Below are 17128 nucleotides of genomic sequence, written 5' to 3' on the forward strand. Positions count from 1 at the left end.
ATTCCAGACTTCAGTCTGCAGAGTTACCATGTTGTAAGAGTTAGAACACTGCAAGGTTCCCAAATGTGGAAGTTTTCTGTCGTAAATTACATCCCATTCCTCTGTAGTTTAATTTATAGATACTCTTTGTTAAGAGGTGCATGATGCCTCCATGTTTGACTAGCTGAAGGTAAACCCAAGAAGTCACTGACCAGGGTCATTTAGCATGCTATTGCACTAAGAGTTAATGAACCCATGATGAGCTCTGATCTCCATGGTTCTAGTGTGGACCATGGCGGACCATGGGCTGCAGACTCCACATCAAAGGCCGAAAATGAGGTAGCAACCATTTTTACAGAACCGACTTTGGAGAACCAGGATATTCAGCACCAGGAAGACATGGAGATGCGCTCTATTGGATCACATGAAAATGACTCCAATGGAAATGACTTTAATGAACAAGCGTTCAGTGGGAATGATTTCAGTGAACCAGAGCCCAGAGGTAATGATTTCAATGAACACGAGTCCAATAGTAATGATTTAAATGGGCACGAGTCCAGCGAGACAGACTCTAAGGTCAATGAATCAAAGAGACGGACAAGTTTGAAGTTCCGGAGACCAAGTAAATCCACCGGGGACAGTAGTAGCAGCAACAGGTGAGTCATCAGCATGGACTCCAGTTGTATTGTCTGTTGATTGCCTTCTATCAGCAGCTTGTAATCACTTGTACCGGAATTCTTTTATGTCGGTATTTTAACATTCTTCAATAAAAGGTGCAGTTGCCTTAGTCACCCTTTTCTTCTCCACCATCTTCATAAAGCATTTCAGTATTGACCTGGCTTTCAACAAATAATGCGGACAAATTGCACACAGTAACAAATGGATCGACAACACATAGTTTTAGCCTTTTAATTCGTAATATGAGCTAAGCTCAGAATAACTTGACCCAAATATTTAAGTGATTCTCAAACTACTAAGGAGTATTGATATGGCTACTAGAGGGAATCCCAATCTTAGCACGAAAAGTAAATGTTAACAAAGTTGGAAGATATTCTATAGTGTTGTGCATACGAGCAGGATACAAAAATGCCTGGTGCTTATTTATGCACCTAATGTAGATGACAAGCAGCTTTCTAGAGAAGGCCTATGAGTGGGGTCACCCTATTTAGATTCTAGGTGTATTCTGCTTGGAGACTTAATTGTGTAATAAATGGCCAACTAGCTAGATAGGCACTCACAAAAGGTGAATGCGAAATCAGGAATTATAACAACCTTGTCAAAAATAATACAGGCAATTGAACTGGTTGATGTTTGGAGAAATCAGCACCCAACAACTAAAATATTCTCTTTCCTATTTTCAGGTACATCACACATTTGAAAGACTGGACTATACATTAGGAAAACAAAAACAATGGCAGCCGCTTACAGCCCAAAGTTCTGGCTGACCAAACCTTTGCCACACATCTAAGGGGGGTTTATAAACCAGTTTTTCCTAGCATAACAGGAACAGAGCAGTATAAGAGTTATTTAAAAGAGCACTTAAAGGCACAGGCATATGGAGTAAAAACTCAACTAGCGTGCACTTCAAGAAAAAGGAGTAGATTTAAAAATGTCTACTAGTCCCAGAGACAGTGAAACACAGAGTGCAGGTTAAAAGACACATAAAAAAACACGTGGACTAAGCCCGACTAATCTGTATTTACTAATTATAGACCGAGAAGGTGATGACTTGAGAGACATGCTAACTTGGCTGAAACCCCATTCGAATATTATACGACTGTGACAAGACCAGGTATAATATCCAGAATGGGGACAAATGGTAAATGTAGAAAATATTTAGCAAAGGGATTTAAGAAACGCCTAGTAGCGATTCACCATACAATAATATGATACCTGACTTCAATCAGAACACCCACTATGTTCGAGAAGTAATGCCAACACTTAGCTGCGGCTCCCATCCCAGAAGAGATTAAAGAAACCTCCTGCGAGTGCCAAAAGGGAAAACACCAGGTAGTTATGGGTTTACAGCAGATTTGTATCAGATGGCACCAGACGTACTGGTAAATAAATTGCTAACGTACCGCAAGAATGACTTGCAATAGATGTTGTTCCTTCTACGATGAGCAGCAGCGGCTCCTCTGCTATGGCGGAGTAGCGTTGCGCCACCTGCCAGCAACCAAAAAAATAAAACGATAATAAACCCTTGTTTATTATGGCTTTATTTTTCTCTCGGAGCCGAGGCTTGTGGGCGGTGCCAGAGTGGTGACAGGCAGGAGGAGGGGGGGTGTTGGGCAGTGCCTTTACTGCACATGTGGGTTTGGCCAGCCATCTAACCACATGTGTAGTGAAGCTCTCTCCAACCCTTGTTGCATTGCTGGGTTAGGAAGATCAGGCACAGGCTCCCAGTCTGTGTGGGAGCACAAATCACCAGCGCTCAGGCCAATCCTGATGCTGCTTTCAGCAGCATGAAAGCAGCATCAGGATGGGATGCCGTGCACTGTGGGAGCCTGTGCCCGGAAAAGTGAGGAACACAATGTGACAAACAGGTAAGTGTTTTATTTGATATCATATTTTTTGTCTCCACCCCGTCCCCATTCCCCAACTTCCCCACCATCTCCATTCCCCACCTCTTCCCAGCCCACCACTCTGTTAACTTGCAAGCCGCTACTTACGATGTGAGAAGCAGTGTTAATTCCAAAACCAAATAAAGATCCTGAACAAGTATCCTCCTATCACCGACCCTCAGTGTTGAAAACTGATGTTAAACTTTTCATTAAAATCCTTGCAAACAAACCTAGAGAGTAATGACTATATTGATCCATGGCGACCTATCTTGGTTAATACCAGGTAGGATTATAATGCATAATATTAGAATATTGCATGCTGAAGACTCAACCTGCAATTTGACGAGGCCTAAGCACTGGTAGCATTCGGTATTGAACGTGTGTTCGACACAGTGGCATGGGACTATATAGACTGTGATGGGACGAATACAGTTTGAGCATAACTTCTTAAAATGGTTAAATCTTCTTTTTGCGGACAAACTGAGGACAGATGGTTGGATCTTGGACAGCTGTAAAGTGGAAAGAGGCACACAACATTGCTGCCCTCTGTCTCTACTGATGTTTGCAATAGCAATGGAACCCTTGGCTTGCAGACGACATTCTATTCTGGCCCAAGGGTGCATGTAGATGACACCCTGATAAAACCAAAGGACCAAGAATGATTGGTTCATGCCCTCCATTGCTTTCTGCAATTACATTGGTTTGAGATCAGGTAAGTGCAGCTGCATTAAACTGGCCACACTGAATCTTCCACAGACCAGTGGTGGATAAGACCTTCTTGATATGCTCTTGTACCACTTAGCCACACAAATAGAGCATTAACTGAGATGATTTTATAAAATCAATAACTGGGAAAATGATTTACTTGCTGTACCCTATCTTAAAGGGATACTGCCAGAAGCACGTTTGAAACAATGAAATATGCCTCATGCTTTCCATTATGTGTTCGTTGGGTGAAAAAATGCAGTAAAACAGTGCTGAAGATACCACCATTTACCCTGAATATGCCGTTAGGGTCTATAAACTCGTTATAAAACAAACGGAAATAGACGACCGAAACTGGCAGGAGGGTGGATGCAACACAGGAGGAGACCTATACCAAAATAACAGATTTCTTACTTTTGCAGAAACTAGGTGTAGGGAGTGGGCCCAGGTCAGTTCCTTCAATACATGAAGTTAGCTTTAGCTAACACTACTACAGAAATGTTGACCCTTTCTCCTGTGCATTCTGAAAGCAACTGCAGTATCAGTAACAATACATAATGTAGTGGGTAGTAGGGATTTAGTTAATACCAATACACAGTTTTAGTGTAAAATTGATGAGGAACATAACACAAGCGCAGTAAATATGAGTGATAGATTCACTGTGAGATTCCAATTAATACAGTTTCATTACAACATAAAACATACATTACACATCAAAAATGAAAATAATATATCCATATAGATCCCTGAGTTGTAGTAGATGAGGAGTAATACTGCCCGACTTCCTACATATGAAATGGTCTTCTCCCATTATATTGAGCTTTTGAGATATAGCAATAGTGTGCCAACCTACAGGAACAAAAACAGATAAAAGCAATAAACAATCCCTGTTTGGAATACTTTGACAGAAGGAATATAGAAAAATCGATTCATAGCGTACGGATTGGTTCTGGCCAAAAAACGAGTGGCCATCCAGTGGTTTAGATTTATAGCTGTCGGGTATGAACATTGGAAAAGAAACCTAATAGAGTAAGATGTACCTGATGTACAAAATATGAAATTAAATGCACCTGAAAAAACAAGAAACTTAAGGAAGATCTGGCCCTTGACCGAACAGACCCCAAATCACCAGGCAGGAAAAATCTAGGGAGTAATAAAAAAAGAAAGTAAAACAAATTTCACAAAAATACAACCTTGGAAAGTAATATCGACTACTTTAATAATATGTAAAAATTAGGTTTAGAGAAAAGCAACAAGCTAAACTATGGTGAATGTAAAGGGGTTGTCAGTTAGTAATGAAATGAATTTACACTGTGGGAAGCAGGGATTTACTTATAGGCTGTGTAACGATGTCCACGTCTGTATGTTATGTTGATAAAAAGCTCAATAAAATCCTAAACAAAATTCAGTATATAGTGATAATTAGACCTTAAATATACAAATTTTGAGTGTAAATGGAGCAAATTGTATTAAAATCACTGAAATGAACTAATGTAGTGATAGTAAAATTACTCCATTAGTCAGGACATACTGCCAATGATGGTGGTATCCTTAGGAGAAAGGATGTTCCAACATTTTCTTTTGTGGTGGTTGTCATCCTTGTTTCAGCGACCAACAGAGTCCGCTTGGGACTATCCATCGGGAGTAAAGAAGTGGTTGTGACAGTAGAGTACACCGCCGTCCTAAAGACTGAATGGAATCCTCCATCTATTTAGTTGAATTAATGCAACCGTTCAGTGAAAGTGTGATTTTTCCATGAATAGGCAGATATCAGACTTTGAATACTTTAAATATGTATATGGTTGAAGCAGTGGCAAGTTACTAAGTAGTACATCCTTATGGGTTATTTTGTATTTTTGTATCAGTCAAATTTGCTTGAAAGGTAAAACTAGCAGTAAGTCTGGTTCTGGGGTTTCCTTGATGTTAAGATCATTGCTACTGACTCACCAAGGTTGATTCTTACTAGCTGTTACTGCACCTGGTGACCTATACAAAACAGATTTGATGGTATTATCCCTGAAACCAGCTTGCAGGGTCAGATTCCATTTCTTTGTGATTCAGGTCTCGTGGTCTCAACTCATTTATCAGGGTGTTGGTTTGGTGATCTCACTTCTGTGCAAGGTAAGTGGGATTTTGTTGTTCGAACAGTATCAGCTCCCCCCCTCCTCCCCCCCCCAGCGCCTTGAGAACCTCACGGGTGAGTAGCACACTCTACAAATGTTTGATTAATTGATTGATTGGTTGTCTAATCCCAGTTCTGGTTGAATGGAGTGTGGTTGTCTCCTCCAGTTCTAGGTGGGTTGGGTCTGATTGCGCTTGAATCACTGAGTGGAGCATTTGAAAGTGTGTGAATTCCACCCAAAAATAGGATCAGAACTGTTATGGACATATTTTTACTTACACAGAGTCACTGTTATTTTTGTTTTTAAATGATACCCAATATTCCTGTAAAAGCAAATTTACATGTCAGAACATAGGCCATGTCTTTGATGTTGAAAACGGGCATTCATTGTAAATATTTCCTTTCTGTAGTGAACCATCTGATCGGGTTCATTCTCACAAAGAGCTGATGTATATGGTCAAAGAGATGAAGCGACGTTTGCCTGTTGAGAAACTAAATCGGAGCAGACCCAGTACAGTTGATGCCCTTAAATATGCACTGAAGTGTGTCCGACAAGTGCAAGGTAGTTTTGTTTGATTAGAAGTAGGCATGGTATTTGTTTATTTACTAATCAAATTGATCATTGTTAATTTTAATGTCCTGCCTATTAATGTTTATGATTTAAGCAATCTTGTAATTTTCCACTTTAGATTGCAATATTGTTTCCTGGTGTGTAGAGCGTGTTTACTGATCTCATAGATAGATGCAATTAAACTCCAAATGTTTACACTGCCAGTTCTCCAAAAATCAGTATGACATTTTTGCATACTTTATTTGGGATAAGTATGTTGCACTACATTTTCTAAAGAAAGATGTATTAATCCTTGCACTCTAGTCAACAATTATCTTCCTATATAAATCTCATATGATAACACTGGTAAACTAGCTTCTCTTCCACAGATAAGACAAGCTCAAAAGGCTCAATGGTATTAGAGAGAAGTTTAACTGATATTGAATGATTTGTGGCTATGAAGGATTTAAAGACCAAATCTGATCATTTTATGCAAGCAGTTTAAGTATTAGGCCAAGAGGTTCTGAATACATCTTCTGTTACTTTGTTTAGTTTATTTTGTCATCCTAAAACAGATTCTTACTGGCCAGATGATTGCACAGTCGCATAGAAGAGGGTTGTCTTCCTTTAACCCTCAATAATTCAAAATCTCTTTGCTGGGGGCACAATGGGCTACTACAATGGTATAAGTTTTTATGACTGATAAGTCTGTGGCCCCCTTAAGTGATGTGCTACCTTATTGACCTAAATGAAACAAGGGTAAGTATAATCTGTAAGCTAAAATGGTGCACTTTGATAAATACAGAGTATTACATTTGTACATTAATTTAGCAAAGGATACATTACATATTAATTGAAACTGTATAACCAATGTTACAGATGTTCAAAAAGAAATAGTTGTGCAGAGTTAAAAAACCAGGTGCACCCACCGGCACACCTTCATCCAGCGAACCAGAATCAGAAGTCAGTGAGGGGGAGCAACGCAGAAATAGAAACCTTAGCAGGCTTTCTTTTTTAGAAGAACTGACCCTGGTATATCAGGAACAACTAGCACCGAGGGGAAGATACAGAAACAGGAACCCGACAACAAAACCAATGACAAGGGGTACCTACCAACCAAGAGGACGAAACGCAAAACAAGGAGAGGAAAGCGCAACGAAAAAAAGCGGATACAACCTGCGCAATCGCATACCCCCCAAAAAGTGAATACTACAAACCCACCTGATCAAAAACAACCAGACCTGATAATCAATCTCTCGAGATACACACTTTCAAATGATGAACGTAGACTTCTTAACAAAGGCCTGTCCTTCTGCCCGGAAACGCATCAGGACACTGTGGACACCAAAATTGACCTGTACAAATATGTGAGAAAACTCAAACTTCAAAAACACTTCACAAAATTGTCCAATCAACCACGCCAACTCCACACACAAGAAGCAACAAGTCTAGACTCCACTGACACGTCAAAGGAATTCACAATCAATGAAATTCCGTGCCTACGCACAGCGTATGAACTAGCGCATCAAACACAGGCATCCTCAGTAACAGATACACAGATATTAACAGAAATGGAAATGACAACTAACAAAAGAAGAGCAACACATTTCAAGAATAAATCGAAATTCTGCCCCATCTTACATCCTGGGAATAAAATCGATACCTTCTATGACCTGGTGTTGGCTGATCTAGAGGAAATGACACAAACTGAAAACAACAAGAAAGAAAATTTATCTAAAGCAGAACGTTTGGCATTAAAAACTCTTAAAGATAACAACTCCATTGAGATCAAACCAGCCGACAAGGGTGGCAACATTGTCATCATGCAAAGAGAGGATTATGTGGAAGAGGCTATGCGACAATTAGGTGATAATAAAAACTACACTTGCATAACCCATGACCCAACGTTGAAACTCAAAACAGAACTGGCAACAAAATTACAGAATTGGCAACATAAGGGACTAATAACGGAGGAAGAAAAGAGATTCTTAATGGTGGAACATCCCATCACACCTACCATATACTTCCTTCCCAAGGTCCACAAAACCCTCAACAAACCGCCAGGAAGACCGATCATTTCAAGCTGCGGCAGTCTATATGAACATTTATCAGAATATGTTGATCATTTCCTTGCCCCGATAGTACCTACTCTCAGTTCGTACATCAAAGACACCGGGGATTTTCTGCGTATCTTACAAGACACCCAATGGCAACCCACGTACCTGCTCGTGACCATCGATGTCATCTCATTGTATACATCGATAGAACACGAGACCGGTATCAAAGCAGTACAATATTTCCTGATGCAACAACCAATCACAGAACGAGAACATTCCAAGATGCTCATTGACATGATCAGAACGTGTCTATACAACAACGTTTTCCTTTTCAACAGGAAAGTATACATGCAAAAATGCGGTACCGCGATGGGAGTTTCCTTCTCTCCAAGCTATGCGAACCTCATGATGGGGTGGTGGGAGAGGAGCATAGCTTGGAGAGAAGAAAACGACCATCATATGGCCAATGTAGCGTTATGGCTACGCTACATTGACGATCTCTTTTTGTTATGGAAAGGAACGAAATCTGAATTTTTGATTTTCTTTGAAGAACTGAACAACAATGAAGTTGGCTTAAAATTCACCTACAACATAAGCAGCAAAGAAGTGGAATTCCTGGATACGAAGGTATATGTTCAAAACAACCAAATACACACTACAACATTCAGGAAGAAGACAGCCACAAATAGCATCCTGCACGGACAAAGCTTTCACCCTGAAACCTTAAAGAGAAGCATTCCGTATGGTGAATTATTAAGGATGCGGAGAAATTGCTCAGAAGAAAAAGAAATGGAGAAAAACTTCAAAGACACCAAGAAGAGATTTGAACAACGCGGTTATAAATACCGAGACATTCACCAGGGAGAAATAAAGGCCAGGACAAAAACTAGAGTAGAAACATTGTTACCTAAATCATCCAGTCTTGCTCTGAGTATAGAACAGACCAAGGCTGATCCCCCAAGAATGATTGTCACTTATAGCAAGGAATGTCACAAGATTCGTAAAATATTAAACAAGTACTGGCATCTAATACAGAAAGACCCCGATATAGGTAAAAACATTGGAGACAGACCTTTAATAACCTACAGAAGAGCTCCAAACCTAGCCAACCATTTGGTGCATAGCCATTATGAAGAGAAGAAACAAACCGATTGGCTCACTGAAAAGAAGAAAGGCTTCATTAGATGCAGTACCTGCAAAGCATGCAAGATAGGAAAAAACATGAAAACAACTACAGATCCAAAAGGCAAGACCTTTACCATAAGAGAACACATCACATGTGAAACCAGCTTTGTAGTGTACATGCTACAATGTGAGTGTGGAAAACAATACATCGGCAGTACCACGTGCACCTTAAAGAAAAGAATGTTGGAGCACATCCGCGCAATCCAGAACAAAGACTCCACGTATGCCATGGCCAAACACCTAACGACCCACACAAATAAAACGTGGAAAGACACCCATTTCTTCGGCTTGGCAACAGTAAAACAACATGAACGTGGTGGCAACAGGAAGCAAAACCTAAGAAGACTGGAATCAAGACTAATTATGCGCTTTAAAACAAGACAACCGATGGGACTGAACGAAAATGAAGAACTATATTTCCACCTCTGAAGAAAAAGAGAGAAAAAATGTGTCCTCTGTAAACTGCCAAAAAGGAAATGTCAAAATCAACAAAAACACCAGCTACTGAAAAATAATAATTGAAAAGAACCTTTTGCTCTCTCAAACAAATGCACATGCATATATAAGTGTCTGAAGAAATGGCAGTGTTAAGGGCACTCAGCCCGAGCAAACAGGAAAATGACTGCACAGCCGGACCAATGACCCCATGGCTTTAACGCGAAGGACAATTCGATTTAATGTTCAGTCTACCACACTGCCAAGACACTTAGAATTGAATGTATGGCACTTAGCCTATAATTATAACTAAATGTAAACATGCACAGAAATGTAAATAACAATGCGAAAATAATGCCAAAACTGCATGTCCCACAATGCACTTGGATAAGCATTAGAAGCTATATAGTTGCAAGTGAAGTAGGACAACTGTTAACACTGCCGTGAGAAGGAACCATCCGGTTCGAAACGCGTAGGCTCTACAGTGTCTGAATAAAACTTTAATTCCAAAAGTGCGGAGTGCTGGTTTCCTTTCGTGAACAATATATATATATATACACAATCCTTTCTGTGCAGAAAGAAGCAGGTCCACTCAGGTTCACAGGAACACGTTCTTTTATTACCAGCAGCTAAGGAGCGGCATGACCGGTTTCGGCTGGAGTGCCTTTATCAAATGCCTATTTCCTCACGATTTCCTGCTGTCCACTTTTAAAAGCGCAATGCCCCGTTACGATTGGCGCAGGCACTGCGAAGGTAGGGGAGTTCCCATGAACTCGGTGCTCCCAGTCTCGGTGCTCCAAATTCACATGCTGCAGGTACTTGCACGTAAGTACTGCCCCCAGTGGGCCGTGCCTGCAGCTTCACTTCCCATTCCCCGATGTCTTCGTGAAAATAAAAAAGCAGCATTCCTGTGTCCTACCATCCAGCCAACAAATCCCATAACGCATTTGGGCGCACAACCTCAAAGTAAGTACTGGAAGATGCTGTTCGTGAAGTCACCAATTAACAGCTTGCGCCCGTTCAGTGATCCGCTGTATGTGAAGTCACATTAGTTAACACAGCTTGTGCCTTGCAGGAAATGGTGGCGGTTCGGCGTGGTTCCCAAGCACATTGAGAGGCACCAAAAGTTTACCACTGTGCACGCCGAACTTTCTTCAGGAGGGGGACTTTAACGGTGCGCGTGGCCCGCACCTATATATACAATACACGATCCTTTCTGTGCAGAAAGAAGCAGGTCCACTCAGGTTCACAGGAACACGTTCTTTTATTACCAGCAGCTAAGGAGCGGCATGACCGGTTTCGGCTGGAGTGCCTTTATCAAATGCCTATTTCCTCACGATTTCCTGCTGTCCACTTTTAAAAGCGCAATGCCCTGTTACGATTGGCGCAGGCACTGCGAAGGTAGGGGAGTTCCCATGAACTCGGTGCTCCCAGTCTCGGTGCTCCAAATTCACATGCTGCAGGTACTTGCACGTAATATATATATATTGTTTCAACGGGCATTGCAGGACATTGGTGAAAGGTTACACGACTCCCCGCTGCTTGCGCCAACACTCGGCGGCCCTTTCCCGGCAAACCAATGCATGCTGGTAATTGCAGTCCAGTGACCATCTAGGAACGGCTGCAGGTGACACAGATCATCATTTTGGGCGGAGCAAACTACATTTGCTTAAGTGGGGCAGGACTATGGATTCCGTGGCAACTTACTCACCTCCTGTTTACTCCTGGGCGCTGATGAGGCTACACAGCTGAAATGCTGCATTCGCCCCTTTGTGCCTAAGTTTGAAAATAAAAGACTCCGAAGTGCTCCCCTGTTATGGCCTCCGCCTTTCTTGTTGAGGGGATTTCTGTTACATTTTATCACGCCAGCCAGCGGCGTCCTTCGGAGGCCCCTGCACACAAGTGGCCTGGTCCTCACTGGCTTGTCTTTGCTCCTGCGAAAGTATTCTACATTTCAGGAGGTGAGTAAGTTGCCACGGAATCCATAGTCCTGCCCCACTTAAGCAAATGTAGTTTGCTCCGCCCAAAATGATGATCTGTGTCACCAGCAGCCGTTCCTAGATGGTCACGGACTGCAATTACCAGCATGCATTGGTTTGCCGGGAAAGGGCCGCCGAGTGTTGGCGCAAGCAGCGGGGAGTCGTGTAACCTTTCACCAATGTCCTGCAATGCCCATTGAAACAATATATATATATATATATATATATATATATATATATATATATATATATATATATATATATATATATATTACCTACTGGCGGTCGCCAGTAGGTATATATAGTTAGAATTTTCAAAAATCCCATAGAGAAAAAATCCTATGTCTAATAACTTTGGCGTTTGTGGACGGAATTGGCTGAAATTTTCAGGAAAATGGCACATTTTGTTTCTGAGCAGCCCTTGAAAATTTGGGGGGGGTTCGTCAAGGGGGGGCCGAGAAAAAAGGGGGGTCCCAAAACGTGTTTTTAACATTGAGTTTTCCATAGGGCGGTTGGCCTCACTTTTAGCCCGAACGGCTGAATGGATTTGCACGAAACTTGGAAAAATTGTAGGGACTGGTAGCCCGATGTGCCTTTTGTAGGTCTCAATATATGTGCTCCAGTGGATTTTGAGAAATTAACGTTTAAAAAAAGATATATATCTGTAACAGCGGACCTGGCAGCGTCCCAGGACGCGTACTTTACGCGCAACGGAGCTTTGTGAAGCGAAGCTGATTGGTTCTCCGGCGTCTGTCAACATTCCAAAAAGTCCGTAGCGGCCGCCATCTTGTCTCTCGGTAGGATCGAGAGACAAGAGGAGGTCAAAACAAAGGGGGAAATAACTATAAGGGGGCATAGTAGATCCTCGCTGACCCCCTAGGTTTGATGTGGAGGTTTTAAAAGGGCCCCGCGGGGCAAAAAAAAATAATAATAATAATAATCGAACGGCTGAATGGATTTGCACGAAACTTGGCAAAATATTAGGGACTGGTAGCCCGATGTGCCTTTGCTAGGTCTCAATATATGTGCTCCAGTGGATTTTGAGAAATTAACGTTCAAAAAAAGATATATATCTGTAACAGCGCTCCGCTTCGCGTAACGGAGGTTTGCGAAGCTGATTGGTCATTCTGTCACTGGGCTATAGTTGGGCTACATCTGGCTGATATTTGGGCTACATTTGTTTTTTTGTGTGTCTGGCGGCCATCTTTGGGCTACATTGGGCTACATTGGGCTTCATTGGGCTACATTGGGCTACATTTGGGCTCCAACATATATATAGGCCAATGTAGCCCAATATATATTTTTCAAAGTTAATTTTCGTAAAAACCACTGGAGCATATATCTTGAGACATAGCAAAGGCACATCGGGCTACCAGTCCCTACAATTTTGCCAAGTTTCGTGGAAATCCATTCAGCCGTTCGAGCTAAAAGTGAGTCCAACCGCCCTATGGAAATGAAGGAAATGAATGGGTAATTTGTAATTAGCAAATAGCTAATCGCAAACTAGGAATGGTAAAGAATCGCTATTTATTCCTTAAAGTTCGCTATTTAGGAAATGCAAAAAACTTTGATGATACATATGGCGGTTCATCTCTAACAAGATAAGAAGCATAGGGATACATTTATGATGACTGGCGCATCACCAGGGATGTGTTAGTCATTCTGTGCCGCTGTTCCGTCACCTATGGTGTGCTGCATTTACAATGCGGCGCATCATGGGGCAAAAACAGCACAGATGCGTGATGTATCTGTGCCGTAAAGGTGGCGCATTGCTGGAGTTGTATCGCAAGTGTGATGAAGCTCCAGCAAGGGTCGGGGGTGCCCCTGTCGCAGGGTTTCTGTTCTCACACAGAACTGTGGACAGAGGATTGGAACCTCGGCGAATTAGGGTGTCCCAAAACTCACGTTAGTAATCAAAAACTCCTTAGCAAGCTAGGTACAGTGTCACATTGGATATAACAAACTCTCAATGTTTAGACAATCCAGAATATGAACTTATAGTACCTCAGGATACGTGGAACTCATGAACAGTCGGTCGTTATATATTTCTTAGAAACCAGAACATGGAGTTAAGAAGAACACATGTGTATTTGAAATGTTTATTTACTAATGCCGTCTTCTCAGGCGTAGTATCTTAGATAATACAAGTACACATATTATCAGTAGCAAAATTACCAGCATAGTTACTAGTACATAAAAAGCGAATGGTGATAGTATGTTAACATGCTGTAAATGAATAAGAGTTAGCAACACTTATAAGCAGCCGCGGGCCGTGGAGGGAGTTACGGTGAGGCAGGGAGGCGGGGAGGGGGAGAAGCAGGGTGGAGAATACAAGTACACATATTATCAGTAGCAAAATTACCAGCATAGTTACTAGTACATAAAAAGCGAATGGTGACAGTATGTTAACATGCTGTAAATGAATAAGAGTTAGCAACACTTATAAGCAGCCGCGGGCCGTGGAGGGAGTTACGGTGGGGCAGGGAGGCGGGGAGGGGGAGGGGCAAGGTAGAGAGGGCTCCACCCTGCTTCTCCCCCTCCCCGCCTCCCTGCCTCACCGTAACTCCCTCCACGGCCCGCGGCTGCTTATATCTCACCCTCCCTAATACACATATTATATTATTTGCTAAGAAGGTCTCTTTGTGTTGGTTTAGGGCGTGCCCATACTTTAGTGTCTTAGATTTGAAGGAATCACATCAGCATACACCAGCTCTCTCTTCATGTGAACCGCATCAACTGTTGTGTATGTGTGTTCGGCAAAGCAATATAAAACCCGCCTCATGCCCAGAATTGGCAGAAGTTGCACTTATGTTATGAGTATGAAGTCGTGGAGATCAGACCTCATAACAATTCTGTATCGTGTTGTTCTTGAAACTTTAGCACTCGCTGTACAGATATAGTTTAACAAGCAAAGCAGATAGTAGAGCAATAACATATTATTCTCATGTAAACCATGATGAACTACTAGGTGGAAAGCTAAAGCAACAACTAAGTGTCGTGTGCAGAAGTTGCAAAAAAGGAAAAATGGCGTTTAAACCGGTAATGAGCCCATGCTAACTTAACACGGTGTAAAGATATCCAGGACCTAGATGACACCTCCCCATGATCCGGAAACGAACTGAATAAGATAATAGAAGTGCCATCTCATGAGAGCAGATTGCAAGTTTATATGTGGACGGTCCGCAAGGTAAAGCATTAAAAACTAGGAAAATTTAATGCTAAAGAAAAATAAAACAGCCAAGTACTTTATCGAGTCTTAAGCCAATAGGCAAGGTAAATAATAAAAACTTGACAAATAAGTCAATGAATTGTCAATGAAATGCTAGTACTCAGCATATCAAACATGAAAAAGGTCTATGACATAACTGTGTATGCAAAATAAGCTGCAACAGCCTCCAATAGGAAGTCACCGTCTTCATCCGAAAACAGTTCAGCCATCCAATTTAAAAGCGGAAAAGAACATACGTGCTCTCCCAGCACCGGATCCTCTATCACCATCAGAGGACAGCTCGGTGGGTTTTCAAGAAAGCTCTGTTCCAAGAAAGACTGTGCTGCCGCCAGTAAATTCCAGGGACCAAGTAGTCCATGCATCAATGCCACAGCCATAATCCTTTCGCCAGGACAAACCAACTCGTGAGTAATGATAGGAGTCATCAGCTGATTAAAGTCGACGTCAGGAGAAACCGGTCCGCAGAGACACAAATCAATGGCCCAATCGAAATCACAGGTCAGGCAGTGAAATACAGGCTGGACACAGGTGAAGTAGGAGAATCGAAAAGATAATCCATATGCCGTGCTTAATATCGCCAACGGCATTGTGCCATAATATTCTAGCATGCGATTGCGGAACAGTGTCAGCAGCTGCAGGGTGGGAGGTTGCATAGGAGGGACATCCATATTTAAAAATGTAAAAAAGCACAAGAGCGTCCGCTGGTAATGCAAGTAAAAATGCCAATCCACGAACCAGAGTGGAGAAAATAGAATGAAAGGAAGCAGGGATGACTCCAAAGATTTTCTCAAATGAAGTCACGAGACCACTGGTAACAACTTTAAAAAAGTGCGCCAGGGTCTTTGTGGAGGATGCGTTAAAGATAGTCGGAACCATCTTGCTGAAATTGAAAGGCAAATCTGAATTAAAAGTATTCCTTTTATCGTAACAGTAAGTGAACGGGTTATTTGCTGCAGAAATGTTCTATTTCCTCCCACACATGAACATAGGGAGTTTTCAATCTGGCCACAAATACCAACCTTGGGACAGATTTCAACGGCATGGCAAGAATAAGAGCTCTTTTGTCTCAGAGAGAAGTGGCCTTGAGTTCGGCCCGTGAAACTTTCGTGCTTCACATAGCGAACACCCGTACAGAGGTGCAGACCCTTTTCAATTAACTCAGAACAATCTTCATTATTGAGCATCAAATAACTACCATTTTCCAACAACTTGAACGTGGGGATGATAGCAGGAACTGGCGTGCCTTGCAACACGCAAGCCATATTTGGTCGGTGTTTGTTGCATGAACCGTGTAACTGTATGTGCCTACACATTAGTGAATGATCTGGCGTCTCAGTGCATTCCTCTCCATTCAGATAAACTTCTTGATCATCTTTGAAACATCTGTATGTGTATGGAAGCGACCAGACCTCATGAAGAAAAGCACTACCTAAAGGTTCATAACGACCTATTGGTATATATTTCATACAATTTGAAAACTTATATAAAGCAAAAGGCAGCGTTATTAAACCGTGGATAAGGCACGTTGCCAAAAAACCCGCAATCCTCTGCTGATGATGTCACTGAGCATGTCATGAATGATGTAATATGTGACATCATCAGCAGTGGATTACGGGTAATAGTATCTCTAGTTTACTCCCCTATAGCTGTCTTTCTTTTAACATAAGTGTCTGTTTCCTTCCCTTATACTTACTGTTTTTGGTTCGCTTCTAGTTCGCGTACCGGCGAGCGAACTGGGAAGCGAACTAAGAGAAATAGAGGTTGGCACAGTTCCAAATATTGTACCAATTTTTTAATAACGGGGAGGTAGTTCTGAAAAGAACTTTTTTTTTTATTGTTTTTGTTGTTTTATATTTTTTTTATTATTTTTCGGAACATTTTTTTACTTTTTTTGAATTTTTCTGAAGTTTTATATTTTTTTGGGTTTTTCTTGGAGGGGGCAATGAAAACGATTCATTGTAAAGGGCTCAACAGGAGCAACAAAACAAAAAAAGAAGTATTTATTATTTTGGGCGTTTCGTACAAACTTGCATATGATAGTCAATAGCTCTGTTGATCAGAGTGATGCTTTTTTCTCCGTAGGAAATGAATCCATCGCAAAATACGCAGGTGTGTTTTACTTCACCAAATTTCATTTGTATATTTGGCACCATCTCCCTGCCCTCTGGTCCCGTTACTTCCGGTACAACAGATCTTCTGGCCATAATAGGGAGATTATCTAGGTCGTTCCGAAACTGTGCAGCACTGTAGTTGTTAGGATGCCACCTAGTCATATGGCGATGCATTGTGTAGTTTCCGAAACTGTATTTTTTCTCGGTTCCTC

General features: G+C 41.7%; 1 protein-coding gene across 1 annotated transcript in view; it reads left to right on the top strand.

The window, feature by feature from the left end:
• PER3 (period circadian regulator 3) overlaps positions 1-17128 on the top strand; it is a 361451-nt gene continuing 344323 nt past the window's right edge. The window contains exons 1-2 of the mRNA XM_078642926.1: positions 1-635; positions 5781-5932. Of these exons, the coding sequence (XP_078499052.1) occupies positions 235-635; positions 5781-5932 (553 nt within the window). The 5' untranslated portion in view covers positions 1-234. The remainder of the gene's footprint in view (positions 636-5780; positions 5933-17128) is intronic.

This window comes from Lissotriton helveticus, chromosome 5_1 (genome assembly GCF_964261635.1).
Source record: "Lissotriton helveticus chromosome 5_1, aLisHel1.1, whole genome shotgun sequence".
In the NCBI taxonomy this organism is placed as follows: domain Eukaryota; kingdom Metazoa; phylum Chordata; class Amphibia; order Caudata; family Salamandridae; genus Lissotriton; species Lissotriton helveticus.